The 24604-nt window shown below is 43.9% G+C and overlaps 1 protein-coding gene across 1 annotated transcript in view; it reads left to right on the top strand.

Moving 5' to 3' along the window:
- The first annotated feature begins 6652 nt into the window (after positions 1-6652).
- The window catches only part of JAM3 (junctional adhesion molecule 3), a 30410-nt gene continuing 12458 nt past the window's right edge, over positions 6653-24604 (top strand). The window contains exon 1 of the mRNA XM_069566496.1: positions 6653-6782. Coding sequence (XP_069422597.1) covers positions 6731-6782 — 52 coding nt within the window. The 5' untranslated portion in view covers positions 6653-6730. The remainder of the gene's footprint in view (positions 6783-24604) is intronic.

Genomic DNA, 24604 nt, shown 5'->3' with positions numbered 1-24604 from the left:
AGACTCCTTTGGGTGAGACATGAAAGACCTGCTAAATAGCCTGTTACAAATTTTCTTTCTAGGAAGCCCCTTTAAGCCCAAAGTTGGATATTCATATGACCTTCTTCAAGTGAACCACTGCAGTGGAGAGGAATGTGCAAATAAATCAAGGTGTACAACTTTGCTTCCTAATCCAACACAAGCACCATGTCTGATTGTTAGCCCCCAAAACTGTGTTTGCCTCTAGGTGGGTGTGGAACCAAAAGATACAATCAAGCCAGAGAGTGGGAGGAGGAAGAATGTATTACTTTCAGGAAGTAAGGAGAACATGAGGGATCCTTCCCCAAGCAGCTCCTCCCCAAAGAGCAAAATTGGGGAAGTTTTGCACTGAAGGTTACATGCATCTTCATGAAGGGGCTTGAGCAGAGGTGAACTCAGCATAGAATTGGGGCAAAAGTCAGCAGAGTCCAAGCTTGAGTTGATGGCAGCCCCGAGATTCGCATCATCACTCTGTCCTTCTCCCTGGTGGGTGCCTGAGTTCTGCAGGAACTGTGTGAGATGGTTACGTATTTCCCTTGAAGAGGGACTGGGACTCTGTTTTGTCACTACACTGTTGAGTTTTTGTTTGTTTTGCTTTTTGTAGAATTTTTTTAAGAATTTTTTTTTTTTTATGTGGACCATTTTAAAAGTTTTTCTTGAATTTGTTACAATATTGTTTGTATTTTATGTTTTGGTGTTTGGTTGCGAGGCATGTGGGACCTAGTTCTCTAACCAGGGATTGAACCCACTCCTCGTGTATTGGAGGGTGAAGTTTTAGCCACTGGACCACTGGGGAAGTCCCCTGCGCTGTTGTTTCTTGGCTCCTTCTCCTTTGTTTCTGCATTCTGTCTCTTCCCTTAAGAGCATTGATGACTGAGACCTGTTCAAGGGCAGGCGCTGTGGCCAAGATTAGATCACAGAAAGGCTCAAGCCAAACACAGCTGCTTTTATGTCTAGAGGAGAAGGGGGCGACAGAGGATCAGATGGCTGGATGGCATCACCGTCTCAATGAACATGAGTTTGAGCAAACTCTGGAAGATAGTGAAGGACGGGGGAGCCCCGCGTGCTGCCGTTCATGGACTTGCAGAGTTGGACACGACAGTAACTGAACAATAACAACAACAATGCCTGGATTTCTTTCTCCAGGGACCACCTACCCTATCTGCTTACGTTGTTAGAGGAAATGTCTGCTACTTGCTGACAAAAAAAATGTTGCCTGTCATTTCAATAAACAGAGAACTTGCCCACCAGCAAGCCATCAGCCAGTGCAGCCCACCGGCAGTGAGCCCTGAGAGGAGAGAGGAAAACAGTTCTCAGGCCCTAGATATTTAAGATGCATTATCAAAGGAATGATTTCAATGAGCCCAGACTCTTGGATCATCCCACAAATAGAAAAGCACCAGTCATTAATTTGAGATGTCCGGTTTGTGTGTGTATATGTGTATGTGTGAGATTAGCACTCGTCTCTTAACATTTGATTACATGTGATGTTTTCAGTAAAAACTTTTATACATCCTGACTCCCCTTAGCTCTCTGAAGCAGTCCCTTAGACTATGAGAGGCTGTTTCCCTGGTTGTATCCTCAGTAAATCCAACCCTCCTGGGGAAAAAAAAAAAAAAAACCACCACAATTTGCAATTTTTAGGTTGTATGCTTTTTTTTTTTTTTTTCAGTCTATATACTGTTTGCTCAGATTATGGGGAGGTGTCCTCCTACTCAAATAAAACTAAGGAAAGACATTGAAGAGAAAGAGAAGATGATACTTAAGATAAAATGTGAGAAAACAGAATTGGAAATATTGCAAGAGGGTAGGGCTTGAAGAGAGGGGACCTGGAGCCAGTTACTGTTACTTTTTCAGAATTCAGTCACACTGGAACCAAGCTGGACACTGTGGGGCTCTGGGGCACAAAAGCCTTTCTGTGTCCTCCATTCTCTTGTTTGCAGAAAATAGCTTCAATCAGCTTCCAGGAAGCTTCCCTCATTTCTAGTGGGCAGGTTCAAACAGTTGCTAATAGAAAAGGGAAGAGCTGCAGGGAGGAGGGAGGAGAAGTCAAGGAACAATAGTGCAGCCTTAGGTCAGGTCCTATTTCCTTCTCAAGGGGAAGGTGTTTTATAGCTACTGGAACTGTAGCCAGGTGGGAGAAGTTAACTGTATGCTGCCCACATGCACTCAGATCCCTGACAGGTTGGATCTAGGTGGATGACGTTGACATCTGATTCAGTTTAGTTCAGTCGCTCAGTCGTGTCCGACTCTTTGTGACCCCACGGACTGTAGCATGTCAGGCTTCCCTGTCCATCACCAACTCCTGGAGTTTGCTCAAACTCACGTCCATCAAGTTGGTGATACCATCCAACCATCTCACCCTCTGTCATCCCCTTCTCCTGCCTTCAATCTTTCCAGGCTTCACGGTCTTTTCTAATGAGTTATTTCTTTGCATCAAGTGGTCAAAGAATTGGAGCTTCAGCTTCGGCATCAGTACTTCCAATGCATATTCAGGGTTGATTTTCTTTAGGATTGACTGGCTTGATTTCCCTCCAGTCCAAGAGATTCTCAAGGGTCTTCTCCAGCACCACAATTCAAAAGCATCAATTCTTTGGTGCTCAGCCTTTATGGTCCAACTCTCTTATCTGTCCATACATGAGCACCTAGTATGCTCAAAATCTTTTCTCACATGACCTTCAAAGTGACCATTTGAGGTGGATATTGTTATCCCTATTTTATAGACAAGGAATCCATGACTTAGAGAAGCAACTTTCCCAAGTTTACAAAATCCAAGGTTTTGAATCACTGTCCATCAGATGTCAGAGCCCATGTTCCTCCCTTGGACATGCTGCTTCCAGCATCTCTTCAGTCTGTTTGAAGGTGAATCTGATTTTTAACCTAAGTTCACATGCTTGACTCACAATGAGACCAATCCAACTGGAACATTGAAGTTTGGAACAGAGAAAGGTTTATTGCAGGGACACACAAGGAAACAAGGGGTTCATGCTCTAAAAAACCCTATGCTGCCCAATCATTTTGCAGGAAGAGTTTTTAAAGGCAAAGTTCAGAGTGAGCGCTGCAGTGTGTATGACTTCCTTCTGTTTGGTTGGTGGGGAGATAACAGGGTGATGCCCAGGAACCTTGTGCTCAGCCTGAAATTACCATCCTCTACCTGGGCAAGGACACTGGTTCTTGCTGAAGGACTCAAAGGTATGTTGTGCACTACCCATAAGGAGGAACCAGGACCCTGCTTTATCGAGGTACTATTGTTTCTTGACTCCTCCTCCTCTGTTTCTACATCCTCTCTCCTAGTTAGGAACTGTTTGAACATGCCCTTTGGAATTCAGGGAAGGTCTAGAAGGCCTTTTTCCTGCTTTGGATGAAGAATTTCTCTGCCATATCAGTAAACAAAGGACGTTTCAGCCATCAAGCCTTTAGCCCATGCAGCCTCCCCCACTCTGAGGGGATTCAGAAGGGAGAAAAACAGGATACTGGCCCTAGATAGTTAAGAGACATATCAAAGGAATGATTTCAGTAAGTCGGGACTCTTCCCATATGTAGAAAAGCCCAAAATTCATTAACTTGAGGTATCTGGCTTTTCTTTAATTAACAGTAATCTCATGATGTTCTGACTATCTAGTCTTTGTTATAGAAATGGCCTGCCAAAAATATCTGCCCTGGCTCCTCCCTGCCCTCTTTGAAAAGGTCCCTCAGAGTCATCAGAGGCTGCCTCCCAGGCTTAAGTCCTGAGCAAGTCCACCAAATGAAACCTAACTCTGAACTTTAAAGTTGTGCTTTTTTTTTTTTTCCCAGTCAACACGACTGACAAGAAACCGGGGACATGGAAAGGCTTTGGTACCTGAGGAAACCCCATAGCATCCTGCTTGGTCTCAAGTCTTGAAGGAAAATTCCACTCCCCATTTACTACTTGATTTGCACTTTGTGTTGGTTTGAAAAGTATTGCAAAGGCTGTTGTTCAAATTTAGCACAAGTATATTTCATTCCCTGAGTTCTTTTTTTAAAAAGTTATTTATTTGTTTTTATTTTGGGCTGCGTTAGGCCTTTGCTGCAGAGAAGGCAATGGCACCCCACTCCAGCACTCTTGCCTGGAGAATCCCATGGACGGAGGAGCCTGGTGGGCTGCAGTCCATGGGGTCTCTAAGAGTCGGACACGACTGAGTGACTTCACTTTCACTTTTCACTTTCATGCATTGGAGAAGGAAATGGCAACCCACTCCAGTGTTCTTGCCTGGAGAATCCCAGGGACGGGGGAGCCTGGTGGACTGCCATCTATGGGATCGCACAGAGTCGGACACGACTGAAGCGACACAGCAGCAGCAGCAGCAGGCCTTTGCTGCTGTGTGAAGGCTTTCTCTAGTTGCATTGCACAGGCTTCTCATTGCAGTGACTTCTCTTGTTGCAGAGCACAGGCTATAGGGTGCACAGATTCAGTAGTTGTGGTACATGGGTCTAGTTGCCTCATGGCATGTGGGGTATTCCTGGACCAGTGATCAAACCTGTGTTCAGGTATATTGTCAGGTAGATTCTTAACCACTGGACCACCAGAGAAGCCCCTCCCTGAGCTCTTTTAAGACCTGTGTCTCTCCTTAGTAAGCCACCATTAGAAACAAGCATAGTCACTTGGATAATGTGGTGATAGAAGCATGGACTCCACAGCCCTATTCACTGAATGCTCCAGAGCTCTGACACCCTTCTGCACAGGGTCAGAACTCTCCCAAGAACAGTGAAGTCATCAGAGGAGATCATTTGACAGCCAAGTGCACCCTACCATGTCACTAGTTAGTCTCCATTTCAGGATTCTGTCTCAGCCACTGGTCCCGACATGCAGACACCATCTGTAGAGGAAAATCAATGTTTTACAATGAGGACCTGCATTCACTCTCATAGGAATCTCTGCTCCATGTAGAATATTCATTGAGCCTTTCTCTGTGATCTTGTTCTGAGTTTCAAAAGATTTCCCTAAGACTGTTTAACAGACAGAACAATCTCACAGTGCAAACATAGGAAATTCAGCAGTAGAGAAGAAGCATTGATTCTGAAAACTGCTGTTTTCACAATCAGATATTTTGTCATAGTTCCTAGGTCACCAAAATGGCAAATATGCCTGAGTGTATAATTAGCACTAAAGGGAATGGTAGAACAGAGAAAGAGCAGAAGGAAAAAAAGTCAGGGGCCTAAGTAGAATTTTACTCTTTTAAATTTCTCTGTTGAGTTTATTTATGGGACAGAGGCTGCCACTATAAAATAATTTTTACATATTTTTACTTGTGATTTTAGAACACGGTGATCTGGAGCAGAAAGAAGATTTAGGAAAGGAAAGACAATAGAATCATAACAGGTGATTGAGTTATTTTTAAATTTTTATTCTGTCTTTATGGGATTTGAAGGAATATAATTAATTCACATTTAACAAAAGTGTGAACAAAGACTTATAAAGAAAATCACATAGTGATGGCAGTTGAAGCATATTCTTGACAACAACTTCAATCTATTTCATGTTTCTTGACATCCATAATTTAGTATATATGTAAATTATATATGTATGTGCATACTTATAGACACATTGTTCTACTTTGTAAAAACTAAAATATTAATACTTTAAAAACTAGGATGACTGTGTGAAAAGTGACGTTCCTAAGTTAAACATTTAAAAAATATTAGTTGTTGGAAACTCTGCATTATTTTACTAATAACCATACTAAGAATTTTGTTTTGAGTTTGTTGTTTCCTGGAGCACTAGAGATGTACTATGTTGGATGTAAAATAAGTTATTTCAATCATTTCCCACAGTATTAAATGACACTCAACATCTACATCCTTGGGTCCAATTTCCAGTACCTGTAATCCTTCTCTTCATCTTGTGTGCTTGTCCTTATAAAATTCTTCTCTGTTTTTTCTCCCTAACCTTACCATTTCTCAGTATTCAGAAATAAGAGCAAAGAATTATCTTGCTTTTCTGCACAATAAACTGTCATGCTTATTGAACTAACAGATCAATAAATACACTGCCATGCTTTTGATCTAACAAACTTTTATTTTAGAAATATATCACTTTTATGTACTATATAATGCATGTCTTCCTTGTGTTTTATATAGATTTCAGCACTTTCCCCTCTCATCACATTTAGATTCAGGCCCCAAGGGGCTCAGATAGCAAAGAATCTGCTTGCATGAAGGAGACCAGGGTTCGATCCCTGTGTAAGAAAGATCCCCTGGAGAGGGGAATGGCTACTCACTCCAACATTTTTGCCTGGAGAAGTCCGTGGACAGAGGAGGAAAGGTCACAAAGAGTGGACACTACTGAGCGACTAACACTTTAACTTTTCTTTCCAAAAAAGGCACAGGCAAAAGTACTTCTAGGACAACTGGTCTCCAATCTTATTTGTGAAATAAGAAGAACTTCATTTCTCAAATTTTAATGGAGCATTCCTTTCCGGATCTGTAGTGACGGATTCGTTTTATAAATGTGGGAATTAACCCCGCCCACTCTTGAACGCGCTCCGTCACCTCCTCGCACCAAATTCTTTGAAAGAGACCCCAGGGGCCCGGTCTAGAGCATCCCTGCCTCCATAGCAACCAGACTCGGGCTTCCCATGCACCATGGCGACGGCTCGCCGCCGTGGTCGCTATGGTGACCGGGGCGGGCGCAGGACCGCGGGCAGGGCGCGTGCGCGGGGAGCGGGCCCGCGGGCCCTCAGCTGCGCTCGACATGGCGCTGAGGCGAAGGCCCTCGTTGGTCCTGCTGCTGTTGCTTGTGCGGGGTGAGTCCGCGGGCCTCCGCCAGACGCGGCCCGAGGGAACCAGGCGCGGGGAGCGGATCTGGTGGCGCGGGGGCCTGGGGCTCAGGGCTTCGGGGGGCGTCAGGGAGGGGTCTCGGGGTTGAGGGGGTCCGGCTCAGGTCCGGGGTCAGGGATACGGGGGTCCCGACATTCAGGCTGAGCGGGGAGCGGTCCTGGAGATGCCGGCTTCCAGGGATGCGGGTCCCGGGCTGGGGGTGCGGGTCTGGGGTTGGGATAGACGCTACGGGTCGGGGGAAGCGGTCGGGAGGTGTGGAGGTCGGGAGTATAGGGGAGTCCCGGGGGCCGGGGGCCCCGGAGTCGGGAGTCCAAGGGATCTGATCTGGGGGTTTGGGTGTAGGGCGTCCCGGGGTGCGGGGTCCGGGGTCCGGGTCGGGTCCCGTGGCCTCGAGCTCCGTCCCTCTGCGAACAAAGCCGACTGGTCCCCAGCCCGCTTTGTCCCGCCGACCCCGAGCCCTGCAGCCCGCCCAGGAGTGGCGCGGGGGCCGCCCGAGCCGGGCGTTGGTCTGTCCCCCGACCCCCGCCCCGGCTGGAGGCCCTGGGCAGCGCAACGGCGGGACCACACGCTGGGGGCCGTGGGCGTGCGCTGGGCGCTCGAGACCGCGGTCCCAACGGAGTCCTCAACGCAGTGTCCGGAAAGCACACCGAGGAGCAGGGGACGGACACTCAGACCCGGTCCCGGGCGCCGCGCCGGCTTGCCTGGGGCATCCGCAGGACTTCCCAGTTCTCCGAGTCACTTTCTTGTCTGCTTACTTGCCATTGTCATCCCATGGTGTTTTCAGAGTGTACACAGAGAGGCCCCAAGTGATTGTTCGGGGGTGGAGTGGGCGCACCAGGAAAACAAAGGCTGCTGTGTTGAAGGCTCAGTGAGGGGAGTGGTCCTCAGGGATGGTGAGAACAGTGAGGGTCCCGGCAGAAGCCGGGGAGCAGGACTCTCTGGTGAGGGCTGAGTTCAGGGAATACATGTCCCTATACTGCGCCTGAAAGCCGTTTCCTTAAGCGTGTATTTGGGAGAGATAAATGATCAAAGGCTAGCCAGGGGACAAGGGTGTCAGGAATGTCCCCTCCCTGCTTTGTTGGTCACACGGACACTGTCCTATTCACAGACTGGAACAACTCGCCATTGTTGAAAAGATCTGTTCACATGAAAGTTTGCAGTTTTTACTGCAGAAACGTTTGGCAGTTTAGTTCAGGGATGAGTTTCAAGTTGGTGGTTTGTTAGTAAAACTAGTGGATGCTAAGGCCTTCACATCAGCTTCGTTTTTTTTTTTTTTTTAATTTTAATTAAACAATTTTTTTTTCTGGCCAAGCCATGCCTCATGGGAGAGTCTTAGTCCCCAGACCAGGGATGGAACCTGTACCCTCTGCATTGGGAGTGAGGACTCTTTAACCACTGGACCACCAGGGAAATCCCAGTAAACTTATTTTTACTAACTTCTCATTTTGGTTTCCTAGAAATGCTACTTTTGTGATTTCCTTGATGTTAAAGATTGGAATTGACCTGTGGAGCATAGGAGGACTAATCAGATTTTGCATAGTAGGATTAATGACAAAGAGTAGAAGTGGTAGGATGTATTAATATGCTCTGAAGGGATGTGGCTGTCATTTTAATAGGGAGCTCTTTTCTATTATTTTGTTTATGCTGTAACTATACAGTAATACCTTGAAAATTATTCGTTCACAGGGTGTCACAACTGCATCTCTTTTATTTTTATGATTACTCTTCTTAGTTGCTATTATTTTTGAGTGACCTCATTTAAAAAAATCTGGTTCCTGATATAATACATTTTTTATTACCCTTTGCCAAGCTCTGTTATAAAAATTTAATAGATAACAACTCTAAGAGGTTGTTCGTATCATTTTGAGTACAGAGAGATTTAGTAACTTGCTCAGAGTGACACCCTTCGCGTGTCAGTTTGGAAATCGTCAACCATTTGTGTTAAACCTTTTTGTTGTTATTGTTGTTGTTACTTAAATTGTTCCATTTGACAGTGGAGTTCTTATTATGGATCATTTTAACCAAATTTTTAAATGTTCAATGCTGTGTGGTTTGTAGATAAAGTATTCTTTTGTTGAGTTGGTGACAGGTGCAATTCCTCTTTGCAAATGTTATGCCACACGTCTTTTTTGAGTGATTATGTGGTGTTTGCCATTGGGTTTCCAAATCTTCTAATGTCTTAGAGAGATGCTTCATTAGAGGTAAGGAGTTACAGTTTGTATTCCTGGGGTAAGACAGTTTGTTAAAGTTTAGCAAAATCTGAAAAACATGATTTCAGGAAATCTTTGAAATAAGTTCTAAATTTTCCATTTGCATTTGCTTGGACTTCTGAAACATTTGAAAATGACCTCTTCTTTCCTGTTGTCTTCAGTCTCTTGAATTAATTATATCTGGTGTAATTGTTATCAGACATGTGTGTGCATGTGTGTGTGCAGAAAAACAAGGACCACCTGCCCTGAAGCATGCACTGCTTCAGACCAGCTGCTCATTCCCAGAGGGCCTGTTGAAGGCATTTGTTCTGAGTGCTTCAGTCTGGGGAAACTGAGTGGGAAGCTATTAGAGATACTTAACCATAAGTAATTGCAGCGTTACCTCTAGACAGATCACACATGCCACCCCAAGCTCTGGGAAACTTTCTCTGAAGCAGCCTCACAGGGTAGGCTTAAATCATTTCTTCTGAAAGAAACCTGATGTGTCTTAACACCCACTTTTTGAGATGACCATATAATGTGACTGTAGAGGCTGTGGATTTAGTACAATCCAGCCAGCAGCTGTTAGAGATGTAACATTAGCAAATTCCTTCCCCACAAATTCTCTGCATTTTTTTCACAAGCACAAGTGTGGTAAAACAAAGAGAAGTTTGTGTGTGGATGAAGTCAGGAGGTATGGAGTCTGCTGAATGATAACCCTCGTCGTGAAGTTGGACCCTTCTCAAGACGTGTTTGTGATCAGGTGGTGAATGTGATGCTGACAGGGCCGAGCACAGATTTCACGTCTCTTGTATCTACTTTCTGGATCCTCACAATATATACAAATAGCTTCAGTGGATTCTAAAGCATTCCTGAAAGAAAGTTTTGGTGGTAAGCACATTCTTTTACACCCAGTTTGGCAAGGACAGTATCCACTGTGATTCTCTATATGGAGTTCTAAAGCCTTAATTTACTGCATCTTTCCAACATGTCCTGACACACAGAAAGCCTTCTGAGAACTAACCCTTGCTTCTGATGTCTAGGAATACTGTTGTACTTTGTGTTAGTGTGTTTGTCTTTAAGGAGTATTACTATGTGTTGCAGGGCTTCCCTGGTGGCTCAGGGGGTAAAGAATCCCTCGATCTGGAAGATCCCCTGGAGAAGGAAATGACAACCCACTCCAGTATTCTTGCTGGGGAAATCCCATGGACAGAGGACTCCAGCAGGCTACAATCCAAGGGGTTGCAAAAGGGTTGGACACAGTTTAGGGACAAAACAAGAACTATGTGTTATGTATTATATTCCTATGAGTAGTTAATATGAACAGCTGAGGTTTCAAAGCTAGTTATGTAGAAACATAAAACTTGTTAATAGATTGGTAGCAGTTTAGTCGCTAAGTCATGTCCAACTCTTGCGACCCCATGGACTGTAGCCTGCCAGGCTCCACTCTCCATGGGATTCTCCAGGCAAGAATACTGGAGTGGATTGCCATTTCCTTCTTTAGGGGATCTTCCCAACCCAGGAATTGAACCCTGGTCTCCTGCATAGCAGGCAGATTCTTTACAGACTGAGCTACGAGGAAGTCCATTCTTTTTCTTAGACCATCTTTCATTTTCCGAGTATCCCAAGGCTTCTGTGATTCAGCGTTCTTTCTGCAGAATATTGCCCACATCAGGTTCTGCCATGTGCATATTGTCTGCTTTGTCCAGCTTCACTCAGCTCGCAGTGATCCTTCCTGTTTCTAAACAGCATAGCTTGTAGTCTGTACTAGTACAACAGACATTGACTGTGTATCTGTAATATGTCCTTTGTGCTAGGGGTGCAGACAGGAATAAAGCTCCTCAAGCCAGGATGACTGCCCACCGAATTACATTGCACTTTTGTTGTTGGGTGTAAATGCATTTTATCTTCTCAATGTTATTAAAAATTCATTGGGAACAGAGGCTGAATTGAATTTCTTTTGTATCTTTCCAGAGATGGCTATACTAAGTATTGTCTTTGTCACTTAAAAGTCAGTTAACATTTCTTAAACACTTCCAATGCATCCAGGCTTTTTTTTTTTATGTATCTTATCTCCAGTGACCGCAGAAACTTTTGGAGATTCTTGATTTTTACTACTGTAGTTTTTGTGGAAGAATGAGGATGGTATTTCTCGACTTGGTTTACTTTAAACATCTTCTCTCACCCACTCTATGCGGTTATATGAGTTTAAGAAGGAAAACATGGGGAAATGCTTGTGAAGTCATTTAAGTGACACAGTCATATATCTTAGGATTCCAACAACACAAAACATCTTGGAGGGGATGTTTGGAAGAACTGAAAAGATAATCAAAACTGAAAGGTAATCAAAATGTTGATGGGGGTTCTGTTTTACAGTGGCAGGTCTTATGGCTGATTGTTTTCTACTTTTCCCTTATTTACCTGGCTGATTATTTTATAAGGAATTTTTTTATATATAATGGAAAAAATTTCATTTGGGGGGTCCTCCAATAACATAGTAGACTTTTAAGTTTGACAGTTGGTAAGGATTTTCTTTTAAAATGGGAAAACAGTTTAATGTGTTAGCCTGTGACTGTGGCTCCTTCTGGCTCTGGAGTTCATGCCAGCTGCAGAGCGAGGAGGAGGGGCAGCCTTGGAGCTTGGTTTGATCAGGCATCCTTTGTGACTCATCTGAGAGACTTGCTGTCACTGCTTCTGGGTTGGGGTGGCAGCTGTGGTGTCCTCAGCAAGTGCTTGGTGGGAAGACAGCACTGATGAGAATACCTGCCTCTCCCTGCTTTTGAACAAACAAGTGAAATCATCCAAGTAGCCACTTTGGTCTGCCTGTTCAGCACAAGCCCGTGTTTAGAGGATCCCCTCCTCTGTGCCAGCCAGGCAGCTCCTGGGGGGCCAGTTTTCTTTGTCTTGGGTGATAGGAATACCAGGTCAAGTTGACTTCCTTGGGAACCTGACTCCGAAAGATGTTTCCTGGAGTCAGCCGAGAGCTGAAGCTCCCTTATCACATCTTCCTGCCTGCCACGACTTCCTCCTTGGATGTCTTTCTCTAAGGGAAACTTTTGACGTCTTTTAGAATGAAGTGCAGCTGTCTGGAGGATTACAAATAATGCCGCATAATCTAAGACAACTGCCTTTTCTTTCTTTTTTAAGATTTGGTCCCTTGATTCTCCTCTGGAGCATCTCTACGAGGGTGCTAGAGCTTAATCAGCCAATCCATAATTATTTCACAATCTCGCATTTTCACATCAGCAAAACAGGGACATCTAACATAAGTTTTTGCCCAGACCAGGAACAGTACATGGTTTAGATGGTTAACAAACAGAGCAGCCCTTTGGAAGTGAGAGCTCTTAACTCTGGGCTGACCTGGTAGAGGGACATTTCAAGAAGCAGCACCTTTTGGGGTAATTTGGTTGACTTAGTGCAGATTTGGGGGAGTGGAGGTGTTAGGGGCCAGGAAAGTGGAGAAAATGCCACGAGCAGAGGCGTTGGAAATGCATGTGTTGTATTCTGGGACCAGTAAGTTATCGTAATGATAACTAAGGACAGCTGCCAGTTATTAGAAGGCTGCGCCAGGCACTGCTGACGGCGCCACCTCACGGGAATCTTAGTCCATCTCAGCGGTCAGTCCCTATAGGCCTCACTTTGCAGTGCTGAACCTGACACTTGGGCAGGTTGGTCACCTGGCCCCTGTCACAGCTGGTAAGTCAAGGAGTCAGATCACCAATGGAAGAGAGTGTCGCAGAGTAACTAGACTGTGAGATTAAAAAATGCTTTCAATGCAGGGCTGAAAAATGTGGACCTTGTCATGTAGGTTCTAGAAATTTATATGGCAGTTTGGAGCAGGAAGTGATCTGATTGAATATTTTTAGGTGTGTTGGCCTGATACTGCATTCAAGAACGCTGGAGAGGGAGAGTTAGTTAGGAAGCTTCCAGAGTAGTTCATGCCCGTTCCCCTTAGGGGAAGTCTCTTGAATTCAGTCTTGTTCATATCTGAAAGTGTATTTTTACCTTTGTTCCTGAGATATAGATTTATTGGGTGCATAAATTTAGGTTGACAGCTGCTTTGACGTGGAGCCTGGGCTCCCCGATGCTGATGCTGTCTGGCTTCCTTTGCTCCTGTTGTGAAGCTGCTCCACCTGCTTTAGGGGTCTCGTCTTTTCTTTGGCATCCAGCAGTGTTACTACATGTGTCTGAGAGGCATTTCTTTTTAATTATTCTCCTTGTTAATTTGTTATAAGTTGTGTATCTCTGAGTTTATATCTTTCTGGAGAATTCTCAGGGAGGGTCAGTTCAAACACTGCCTAGCTTCTATTTTCTTAATTCCTTCCTTTTAGAACTCTGATTGGATATATTCAGTCTTTCATCTTCCAAGACTGTTAACCTTCCTGTCATAATTTCATGTTCTTCTTTCTTGTTGCTGTTCTGGGTTATTTATTAAATTTTGTTTTACAACTGTTTCTCTTGCCAACCATGTCTGTAATCTGTTTAACCAGTGTATGAAGTGGTTTTTTTTTTTTTAACCCATTATATTCATTTCAAAAAATTTGCCTGGTTCTTTCTATAATCTAGTTTATTTTGCTTGCTCATTTTTTCATTTCTTTTTTATTTTTAAACATTTCACACAAAGCTGTTTTATATTCTACATGTGAGACTTCAAATAGCTGAAGTTCTCTGGAGTCTAAACCTAATGCTGTTGTTTCTCGTGACCGTTACTGTAGCAGCTTGTTTCTCTTTCCTTGTAAACGTAAACTGACGTCTGGTTGATCGCAATCTATGCAGCTCTGTGATGCGTTTTGTGAGAGAATGTGCTCTCAGCTCTGCCTTCCTGTTGGCCCAGCTGCGCAGTCTCCATGATGACCCTCAGGGTCACGGCCCACCCATCCTATTACTTCCTGGGTTCAGCCTACAGCTATTTTACTTGTTTCCCATGAGCCCAGAGGTACAGTAAAAACTACAGTTTGTCTGCATGAGGTCTCACTGGAGTGTAGTTAAACCACTGCTGTAAATAGGAACCCTGGCCTCCTCCTGAAAAATTTAAGTCACACACCATCCTCAAACTTTTATATTATGAAAGTAATGCTTCTGTTTTCATTTTTCAAGTATAAGATGAAGTTAAAATACTGGCTTTTTTAGCAGGGGGAGCACATATGCCCCCACGGAGGTCCTGATAGGTTTAGGGGAAGGGGTTGAAGGAGCCTTGCTGAGCATCAGTGCTGCCAGGATGGGGCTGTACTGTCCTGTAGACACACACGCAGCCTGCTGCACGGCTGTCATCGCCGTCCATGGGTGGGTTTGTCTGAAGAGCAGTGAGCATCAAAGATTCGAGACCCAGCAACTTGAAATTTAGAGAATTACTGCTGTTCCACACTGGACAAGTGTTTGGTGGAGGAGCTCTCCCCTCTCCACAGGGAAGGAGCTTCCCAGATTCTTGCTGGATGAGGCAAGAGGGATAGCCCACCCCAGGCTATGCTGTGCACTGCCTCCCAGATCCTTTTCTGGGTGGAAGAGGGAGCCCGTGTGGGAGTCAGGCATTCTGGACCCGCTTCCCAGCTTTGCATGTGATTCATTTGGGGACCTTGGGGAAATATTAATTATATTGGTTTTAATCCGAGTCACTTGAAAGTAATTTAAGCAGCATTCCTCTTCCCCTCCCACCAACACATTCACATTTGTGTTCACAGATTCGTTGAATTAGTTTAATTACAAGGGTAAGTGAAAGTTTTGAAAGCCTAGTTCATAGAAATGTCTTCCTCTTCTGAAAGTTTAGAAGCTTTTAGAGCCAGGAAACCAATGCAGGATTCAAAAGACACCAGTTTGATCCCTGGGTCAGGAAGGTTCCCTGGAGGAAGGCATGGCAACCCACTCCGGTATTCTTACCTGGAGAATCCCATGGACAGAGGAGTCTGGCAGGCTACAGTCATGGTGTTGCAAAGAGTCGACATGACTGAAGTGACTTGGCACACGCACACAACCTTGGTTTCAAGCCCTCTTCTACTCCAAGAGGTTAGGACAGTTCGACTCTCAGAACCTCAGGTGTTCTGTTTTGTTTTTTTTAATCTGCTGTGACCGTACTTACTAGATCTAGTGTTTTGAGAGTTCCTATGTTTGTTTGCCAGGAAGGAAACAGTGGACCACTGTTTGGTTGGGCTGGTGATTACTGTTTGATATCTCGCATCAGATTGTGGAGTTTTCGCTCTGACCAAATTCTGTCTTGCTTTCAAGTCCACTGCTGGTGGAATCCCTTTGCCATGAATCCCTGAAGCAGCGGTTGAGTAAGAACAAGTGTTTGTGTCTTTAATTTACCAGGTGCTGTTTTAGAGTCGTTTATGTTGCAGAGTCGTGAACACTGTAGGAGGTGATGGAACTCATGGCCCTTCCCTCCACATGGTACTTTCATGTACATATATGGACATTTTATATGCTGTCTTGGAGGGTGGGTTACAACCCCCAGAAGGTCACCTCAGGTGGAGCGGCCTGCTCAAGGGCACAGGGCCTGTCTTCTGAGTCGATGCCGACTGTTTGCAGGGTTTGGGACCAGCATACATCCAGGAGGGTTATTTTATTATTCTGCTGTTTCTTCTTCCCCTTAACTCTGTTCCAGCCCAAATTTTCTGTTAGGCTGTGTTACAGATGGTGACTGTTGGTGTGAAACATCTGGTCATAATCTCCGTACGTTGCCAGTTTACCTCACTCTGTGGTTAGGTCAGAGGGAAGACTTGATTTAGATGGCTGTAATGGCAACCCACTCCAGTACTCTTGCCTGGAAAATCCCATGGGCGGAGGAGCCTGGTAGGCTGCGGTCCATGAGGTTGCGAAGAGCTAGACACGACTGAGCGACTTCACTTTCACTTTTCACTTTCATGCGTTGGAGAAGAATAAGGACAACCCACTCCATTGTTCTTGCTTGGAGAATCCCAGGGGCGGGGGAGCCTGGTGGGCTGCCGTCTGTGGGGTCGCACGGAGTCGGACACGACTGAAGCAACTTAGCAGCAGCAGCAGCAGGGACATTTTAGTCTGTGGTTTCTGCAGTGCTTCATCATGGTAGCAGAGCTCCAGGAGGTGTGCAGGATGAGGCCATAGGAAAAAGAGTGAAACCCTCGCTGGACCTGCCCTTCCATTTCCCTCAGTGTCCTTGTCTGTCTGTCTCTGCCATAAGCAATGGGGATGAGGGAAGAGGCCTAAAGGACCTCTCATGACATTGGGTGAGGGATCTGGCCTTCACAGAAGCCAGAACACACACCTTCCTGGCGGCCATGTGGCTAACCCCCTACCCCTACCCTCACAGCACCGTCAGGCTGGTCGCTTTCCCCAGGAGGACTGTGTTTGTATGTGTGATGTTCTCCCTTCAGCTCACAGCTTTTGCTTTCTGTGCTGTTCTCATCAGGAACGCTTTCTACGTGCAGAGTAACGCAGAGTAAATAAAACCTGTTAGGATTTGGTGCTTCTGTCCTCATGAGCAGCTCAGTTTTGACACTTCTTCTCATGAACCCTTGAGGAAGATGCTTTACTGGCACTTGGAGGCTTTGACTTGGGGTGCCCTGTCCTGGTCCTCCTGCCTTCCCCACGTCTGTGGGGGCTGGGCTCTGTAGCCCTGGGCTCCAGTGGGGAACACCGCCTTTGTGGGAACTCACGAGGTTTGGGCTTGGGGTGATGAAGTCGAAGCACTTGGGTCTCCACACCTGCCCTTTCCATAGAGGAGTTGGGAGTCTAGAGAAACGTAGCGTTTTCCTTTTCTTTTATAAGATTATGGTTATGTCATAAAGAGAAAAATTGATCATTACAGTGTATTTACTTAATTCAGTTTTATCAGGGAATCATACAATCTGGAACATGATCTTGGGCTCTGTAAGGCATCTCATCACCGGCTTCTGAGTCACCTTATATGCTGTGTTTCTGCTTTATCATCACAGCCCATCCACCCCAATGCAGGTCACCCTCTTCCTGTTCAGTCCTGTTCATTTCCTAGTATCCAGCTCAGCGTACTTCTCCATAAAGCCTTTCTTAGCTCTCTAGCCTGGAGCAATCTCTTCCTTTCTAAATTCACGTTCAGCAGGAACAACATAAGCTACAATGAAGTTTGAATCTCAGCTCTACTGTATGACCTGTCCAAGTCAACATCCTTATCCATAAAATAGTAGAAAAACATATAACTTTGTAGGATTGTTTTGCAGCCCAGTGACTGTGTATACTGAAGGCAGAGGAACCAGAGATCAAATTGCCAACATCCGCTGGATCATGGAAAAAGCAAGAGAGTTCCAGAAAAACATCTATTTCTGCTTTATTGACTATGCCAAAGCCTTTGACTGTGTGGATCACGATAAACTGTGGAAAATTCTGAAAGAGATGGGAATACCAGACCACCTGACCTGCCTCTTGAGAAACCTGTATGCAGGTCAGGAAGCAACAGTTAGAACTGGACATGGAACAACAGACAGAACTGGACATGGAACAACAGACTGGTCCCAAATAGGAAAAGGAGTACGTCAAGGCTGTATATTGTTACTCTGCTTATTTACCTTTTATGCAGAGTACATCATGAGAAACTCTGGGCTGGATGAAGCACAAGGTGGAATCAAGATTGCTGGGAGAAATATCAGTCACCTCAGATATGCAGATGACACCACCCTTATGGCAGAAAGTGAAGAGGAACTAAAAAGCCTCTTGATGAAAGTGAAAGAGGAGAGTGAAAAAGTTGGCTTAAAGCTCAACATTCAGAAAACTAAGATCATGGCATCTGGTCCCATCACTTCATGGGAAATAGATGGGGAAACAGTGGAAACAGTGTCAGACTTTGTTTTTTTGGCCTCCAAAATCACTGTAGATGGTGATTGTAGCTATGAAATTAAAAGACGCTTACTCCTTGGAAGGAAAATTATGACCAACCTAGATAGCATATTAAAAAGCAGAGACATTACTTTAACAACAAAGGTCCATCTAGTCAAGGCTCTGGTTTTTCCTGTAGTCATGTATGTATGTGAAAATTGGACTGTGAAGAAAGCTGAGCGCTGAAGAATTGATGCTTTTGAACTGTGGTGTTGGAGAAGACTCTTGAGAGTCCCTTGGACTGCGAGGAGAGCCAACCAGTCCATTCTAAAGGAGATCAGTCCTGGGTGTTCTTTGGAAGGAATGATGCTAAAGCTGAAACCCCAGTACTCTGGCCACCTCATGCGAAGAGTTGACTCATTGGAAAAGACCCTAATGCTGGGAGGGATTGGGGGCAGGAGGAGAAGGGGGCGACAGAGGATGAGATGGTTGGATGGCATCATCAACTCGATGAATGTGAGTTTGAGTGAACTCCAGGAGATGGTGATGGACAGGGAGGCCTGGCGTGCTGCGATTCATGGGGTCGCAGAGAGTCGGATACGACTGAGCGACTGAGCTAAACTGAACTGACTATGTATACTGCTCCTATCAAAGTGTCTGCATGAGTGGTAACAAAAATTACACCAATTAATATAATAAAATTACAATTACTAGTGTAATTGCATAAGTGCTTAGCAGAGGTCAGGCAGATGCTAAGCTCTCAGCATTCGGTTGTAGAGATTTACTGTCAGTGCTAACTGTTGCTGCTGCTGATGACACTATTACTATGTTGTTGTTTAGTTGCTAAGACCTGTCCTACTCTTTGTGACTCCTTGGACTATAGCCCGCCAAGTTCCTCTGTCCATGGAATTTCCCCGGCAAGAATACTGGAGGAGGTAGCCATGCAGTGGCAGGCAGGTTCTTTAACACTGAGCAACCGGGGAAGCCCATAACTGTGTTACTGCAGTGCGTTTGATCCTTAGTTATTCAGAGGCAAATTGAAAGTGAACTTCATCAGGCTTAGGCTTTTGGACTCCACTATTACAAAGAGGCCCCTTTCACACCCCAAGTTTCATCCTAGCAGTATCCTCAGATTTGCAGAGCTTAGCTGCCTTAGCAACAATCAAGTAAGAGTGTCCTCTTCTTCCCTCTGCTGTTCTCCTTTCGTTGGGTGGCCTTTGCACTGGCGCAGCACAGGGAGCTGAGCGTCTGTCCTTAGTTTTCGTTTGGGAAAGAGGCAGGGGTTTCACTGGCCATTTTAGAAAGGGGCTGACAGAGATTTCTGTTCAAACGTATAATAGCCCGGACAGATGAGAAACCATGGCCTCATTCATGTGTTCCTTTCCTCCCTTTCTAATATTATTTATTTACATGGCTGTGCTGGGTCTTCATTCTGGCTGGAGGATCTTTGTTACGACCTCTTTTAGCTGTGGCCTGTGAGCTCTCAGTTGTAGCGTGTGGGATCTAGTTCCCTGATCAGGGGTGGAACCTGGGACCCCTGCATTGGGAGTGTGGAGTTCTAGCCACTGGACCATCAGGGAAATCCTGTGTGTTTCTTAACTGTGATTTTAAAGTAATTTTGAGTCAGAAGACCTGGTTTCCACTTTGGTCTCTGATATGTTCAAGTTTTGAAGCTACGCCTGTCTGCTAGTATATCTTAGTGCCTGAACAACAGCAGCAGTGTATCTGAGCCCTCTATCTGTGGGGAAGAGATAATATCCACTTTTCAGGGTTTTTACCAGAGTTCAGCCAAGACTGTGTGTGCAAGTGGTCTGTACATTGTAAGATGCTGTGCAGATGTAAACAGTACCATTCTTGGCTTTGTTCCCTGTGAGTCCTAGAGTTTCATTAATCTTCTGGTTCTTTAGGCTACAGTCCTAATTTAGAGGAACTTTCTCATATCGAAGCATCCTTGATGGCTTATTTTGATGAGACAGCAAGTTTTCACATTTACTTTTTCTATATAGGAAAGACATTTCATCTAAAGTACAGATTGGTGTCCTGATTTTTTCTTAAAAAAAAAACAAAACAGAAGTCTAGTTTTAAGTTTCAAGAGTAAAGAAGAAGAAATTATCTGACTTTCTTGTATTTAAAAAGTGGTTCCACGATGTTTGTAGAGATTAGACCTCTTTTGCCTGGGGACATTCTTATGCCTGCGCTAGCAAACTTTGAATAATAAAAAGTTTCAGTGGAAATTCCAGCATATCTTTAAGTGAAGAAGCTGCCAATATAAATCCGTGTGTTTACATTAAAAATAAGCATCTTTTTAGATGAATAAGTATGAAGAATGGATGAGTTTAGGAGAATGTCATGTGAGTAAACAGGCCTTTGTGTCCCCAGGAATCCCACATCCTGAGACGGCGAGCTGGGGTGACCGTGGGAGCGCTAGCTAGGGGCAGGTCCCGGGAAAGTAGGGAGAAAATGAAGAATAGCCCTTGGGGATTCAGCAAGTCACAAGCCTGGGTGAGAGCACATGTCCGGGGCGACAGCTGACCCTCTCCCCCAGTGGCCTCTCTGTCGGGGGAGGGAGAGTCAGCACAGTCCTGCCTCCTGGGCCGCCCAGCACTCGGCAGGTAGGAGTGCTCCTGGGGACGTTGGCGTGCATGTCTGTGAGATGGCGCATAGCCTATGTATCTGTGTGAACAGGTGTACTTCATGTCATGTATATACACCGCATTCTTGTTTAGATTGTGGTTGTAGTTTGACTTGGAACCTGCACATCATTTCTAATCCAGAGTGTACAGCTTGTTTTAAATTGCTCTCCACTGTTAAATTTTGCCACATGAAATGGGCCCTGTCACGTACAAGCTATTTTTCTGTTTCTAGAGACCTGTTGTCCTCTTGGGTTCTGAAATCACAGCCGTGTGATAAGGAGGTTTGAGGGAGGAGGGGCTGGGCCCCTGTTGCCCTGTGGCTTGGCTCAGGGAGCACACTGGACCTGCGTTACAACAGAGGGAAATCGGGGGTGTGGGTGTCCGGGTGTCCTGGTAGTTTATGGGTCCGCTGCTGCTGCTGCTAAGTCGCTTCAGTCGTGCCTGACTCTGTGCGACCCCATAGATGGCAGCCCATCAGGCTCTTCTGTCCATGGGATTCTCCAGGCAAGAATACTAGAGTGGGTTGCCATTTCCTTCTCCAATGCATGCATGCATGCTAAGTCGATTCAGTCATGTCCGACTCTGTGTGACCCCATGGATAGCAGCTCACCAGGCCCCTCCATCCATGGGATTCTCCAGGCAAGAATACTGGAGTGGGTTGCCATTTCCTTCTCTGAATTTGTGGGTCTACAGAAGCAAAAAATGACATCGTTCTCCACTGAGATGAATTCTCTCAAAAGAACACAGAGATTCCTGCTTTATTGTTTATCTAGAATGAGAACAACACTTTTTTCCCAAGCTCCAGTTTGCTTTATTTTTTCATTTTACAAATTATTTTTGACAAAAATCAAATGTATTTAAAGAGCGTGTATATATGCCATGTAATCTATTTTTTAAAAATTAATATAGTTGGTTTATAATTAAAAAATTAATATAGTTGGTTTATAATGTTAGCACAGTGATTCAGTTATATATTTCTATTCTTTTTCAGATTCTTTTCCCTTGTAGCATCTTATAAAATATTGAATATAATTCTATGTGCTATACAGTAGGACATCGTTGTTTATTTTGTATACAGTTTGCTTTTAATTTGTGATTTTAAAAAAATGTATATTTTATTGAAGTATAATTGACTTACAATGTTTCAGATGCACAGCAGGGTGATTCAGTTATACAAATACACATATATTATTTTTGAAATTATTTTCCATCATAGGTTATTTGAAGATATTGACTGTAGTTCCCTATGCCATACAGTAAACCTTTGTTGCTTATTGAATATATTTTAATTAGAAACCTAGCATACTATTCATACTAAGTCAAACAAGCAGAATCAAAATATTTTTTTAGTTATGCAAAAATTCATAGGTTTTCTAAAATATGTATATGTATTTATATATATATACAAAAGCTTTTATAGTACACTTGATAAAAGTTGAGAACATCAAAAAAAATGAAGAGATGGAGAAATTGGAGAGCATAAACTAAATGAAATAGCACTGAATATGAAATAGAAGAAGTGAAACAAATGATAAAAGTAAAAGATCGTCATATAGTCTAGTTGTTTTTAAACATGACTGCTCATTAGAAATCTGGAGCTCTGGAGAAAAAAAGCAATACCTGAGCATTTGTATTCTTCAAAAAATTTTAAGGTAATTCTGATATGCATCTGGATTTTTAAAAGTGATCACAGACCCCAGAACTGGGTCGCCTCAGGCCAAACAACTACAAGGGATGGAGTGCAAACCCACACATCAGCGGATAATTGGATTAAAGCTTTATTGAGCAAGGCTCTGCCCAGCAGAGCAAGACTCAGTTATTCCCATGCCAGTCCCTCCCATCAAGAAGGTTACACAAGCCTCTTAGCCTCATCCATCAGAGGGCAGACTGAAGAAGCACAGTCTCACAGCAACTAAAACAACAACCATATTACAGAAAGTTAATCACAATGAAAAGGCAGAAAGTTATGTCCCAGATGAAGGGACAAGATACAGCCCCAGAAAAACAACTAAATTAAGTGGAGATAGGCAACCTTCCAGAAAAAGAATTCAGAATAATGACAGTGAAGATGATCCAGGATCTCAGGAAAAGAATGGAGGCAAAGATTGAGAAGGTGTAAGAAATGTTTACCAAAGACCTAGAAGAACTAAAGAACAAACTGAGATGAATAATATGCTAGAAGGAATCAATAGTGGAATAACTGAGGCAGAAGAACAGATAAATTACCTGGAGGACAAAATGGTGTAAATTGCTGCCGTAGAACAGAATGTAGAAAAAAGAATGAAAAGAAATAAAAACAGCCTAAGAGACCTCTGGAACAACATTGAATGTACCAACATTCACATTATAACGGTCCCAGAAGGAGAAGAGAGAATGAACCTGAGAAAATATTTGAAGAGATAATAGCTGAAAACTTCTCAAACATGGGAAAGGAAATAATCAGCTAAGTCTAGGAAGCACCAAGAGTCCCAAGAAGGATAAACCCAAGGAGGAACACACTGAGACACATGGTAATCAAACTGACAAAAATTTAAAAAGATAAAATATTTAAAAAGCAAGAAAAAAATGACAAATAACATACAAGGGAACTCCTATCAGGCTATCAGCTGATTTCTCAACAGAAACTCTACAAGCCAGAAGGGAATGGCGAGATATATTTAAAGTGATGAAAGGGAAGAACCTACAACCAAGAATACTCTACCCAGCAAGACTCTCCTTCAGATTTGATGGAGAAGTCAGAAGCTTTCCAGACAAGCAAAAGTTAAGAGAATCCAGCACCACCAAACCAACATTACAACAAGTGCTAAAGTAACTTCTCTAAGCAGGAAACACAAGAGAAGGAGAAGACCTACAGAAAATAAACCCCAAACAAATAAGAAAACGGTAATGGGATCATACATTTCGATTATTACCTTAAATGTAGATAGACTAAATGCACCAACCGAAAGACATAGACTGGCTGGGTAGATGAAAACATGTACATTTATACACTTCCCACTTACCAGATCACTCTGCTTGAGCCCCCTCCCCCGATTGTATGTAATTATCTTATATTGTTAATCATATTCCCATTATGGCTTGCAGTTGTAATTATCTTTTATTTTTTGTCTGGCTATTGATTGTGAAAACTGATAAACATCTTTTACTTATTGTGATTATATAACTATTACTCACTTAATACCATTGTATCTTGATTGGTCAACAGAAAAATAATAGAACTCTATATCAACAAAAGTGAAAGTCGTTCAGTTGTGTCCAACTCTTTGCACCCCATGAATTAAACAGTCCTTGGAACTCTCCAGGCCAGAATACTGGAGTGAGTAGCCTTTCCCTTCTCCAGGGGATCTTCCCAACCCACGGATCGAACCCAGGTCTCCCACATTGCAGGCGGATCTTTACCAGCTGAGGCACAAGGGAAGCCCAAGAATACTGGAGTGAGTAGCCTATCCCTTCTCCAGAGGATCTTCCTAACCCAGGAATTAAACTGGAGTCTCCTACACTGCTGGCAGATTCTTCACCAGCTGAGCTATCAGGGAAGCCCTAAACTAGGATGTAATAGAAAAACCTATAATCACTTTTTAAAATTAAAAGAAAAAGAGTAGCAGTTGGATATTTCGTAGACTGTTCCTCAGAGTTTTCTGATGTCTTCTAATGATTAGACTTGTGTCATAGATTTTAAGGGGGTGGCTGGGCAAATGCCACAGAGGAACAGCGCCCTTCTGATTGTATCACCATGACATGTCATTGATAATGCTGCCTGGGTCTCTGGGTTTAGGAGATGGCTTCTGGGTTCCTACCCTGTGAAGTTACTCTTTCTCCTTAACACCATTCGAGGTTCAGTCAGCCTACCTCAAGGAGAGGGGTGTTAGACTTCCCCTCCTGCAGGGCAGAATATCAAATAATCTGTGTTCATATGTAAAACCCCACAATAGCTATTAAATATTTGGGGGATCAGATATTCTGAAACTGTCCCCATGTTCTGTTTCTCCTTAAAGTTTTCCCACTAATTTTGGCACCCATCAATGGATCTTGCCTGAAGCAACTATTACTCTGTTTTTCCAAAGATGGTTTTCTGTTTCCCTCATTCATTCTACATTATTAATTGGGATTCTTCCATAAATAAAGTGCTCTCTGTCCCATCCATTTGCGTATTCATTAGCATATGCATATCATATGGACTCGTGGATATTTATTTTATTCTTCGTG

This window comes from Ovis canadensis, chromosome 21 (assembly GCF_042477335.2).
Source record: "Ovis canadensis isolate MfBH-ARS-UI-01 breed Bighorn chromosome 21, ARS-UI_OviCan_v2, whole genome shotgun sequence".
Taxonomy (NCBI): domain Eukaryota; kingdom Metazoa; phylum Chordata; class Mammalia; order Artiodactyla; family Bovidae; genus Ovis; species Ovis canadensis.
This window is presented reverse-complemented; position numbering and strand designations above follow the sequence as displayed.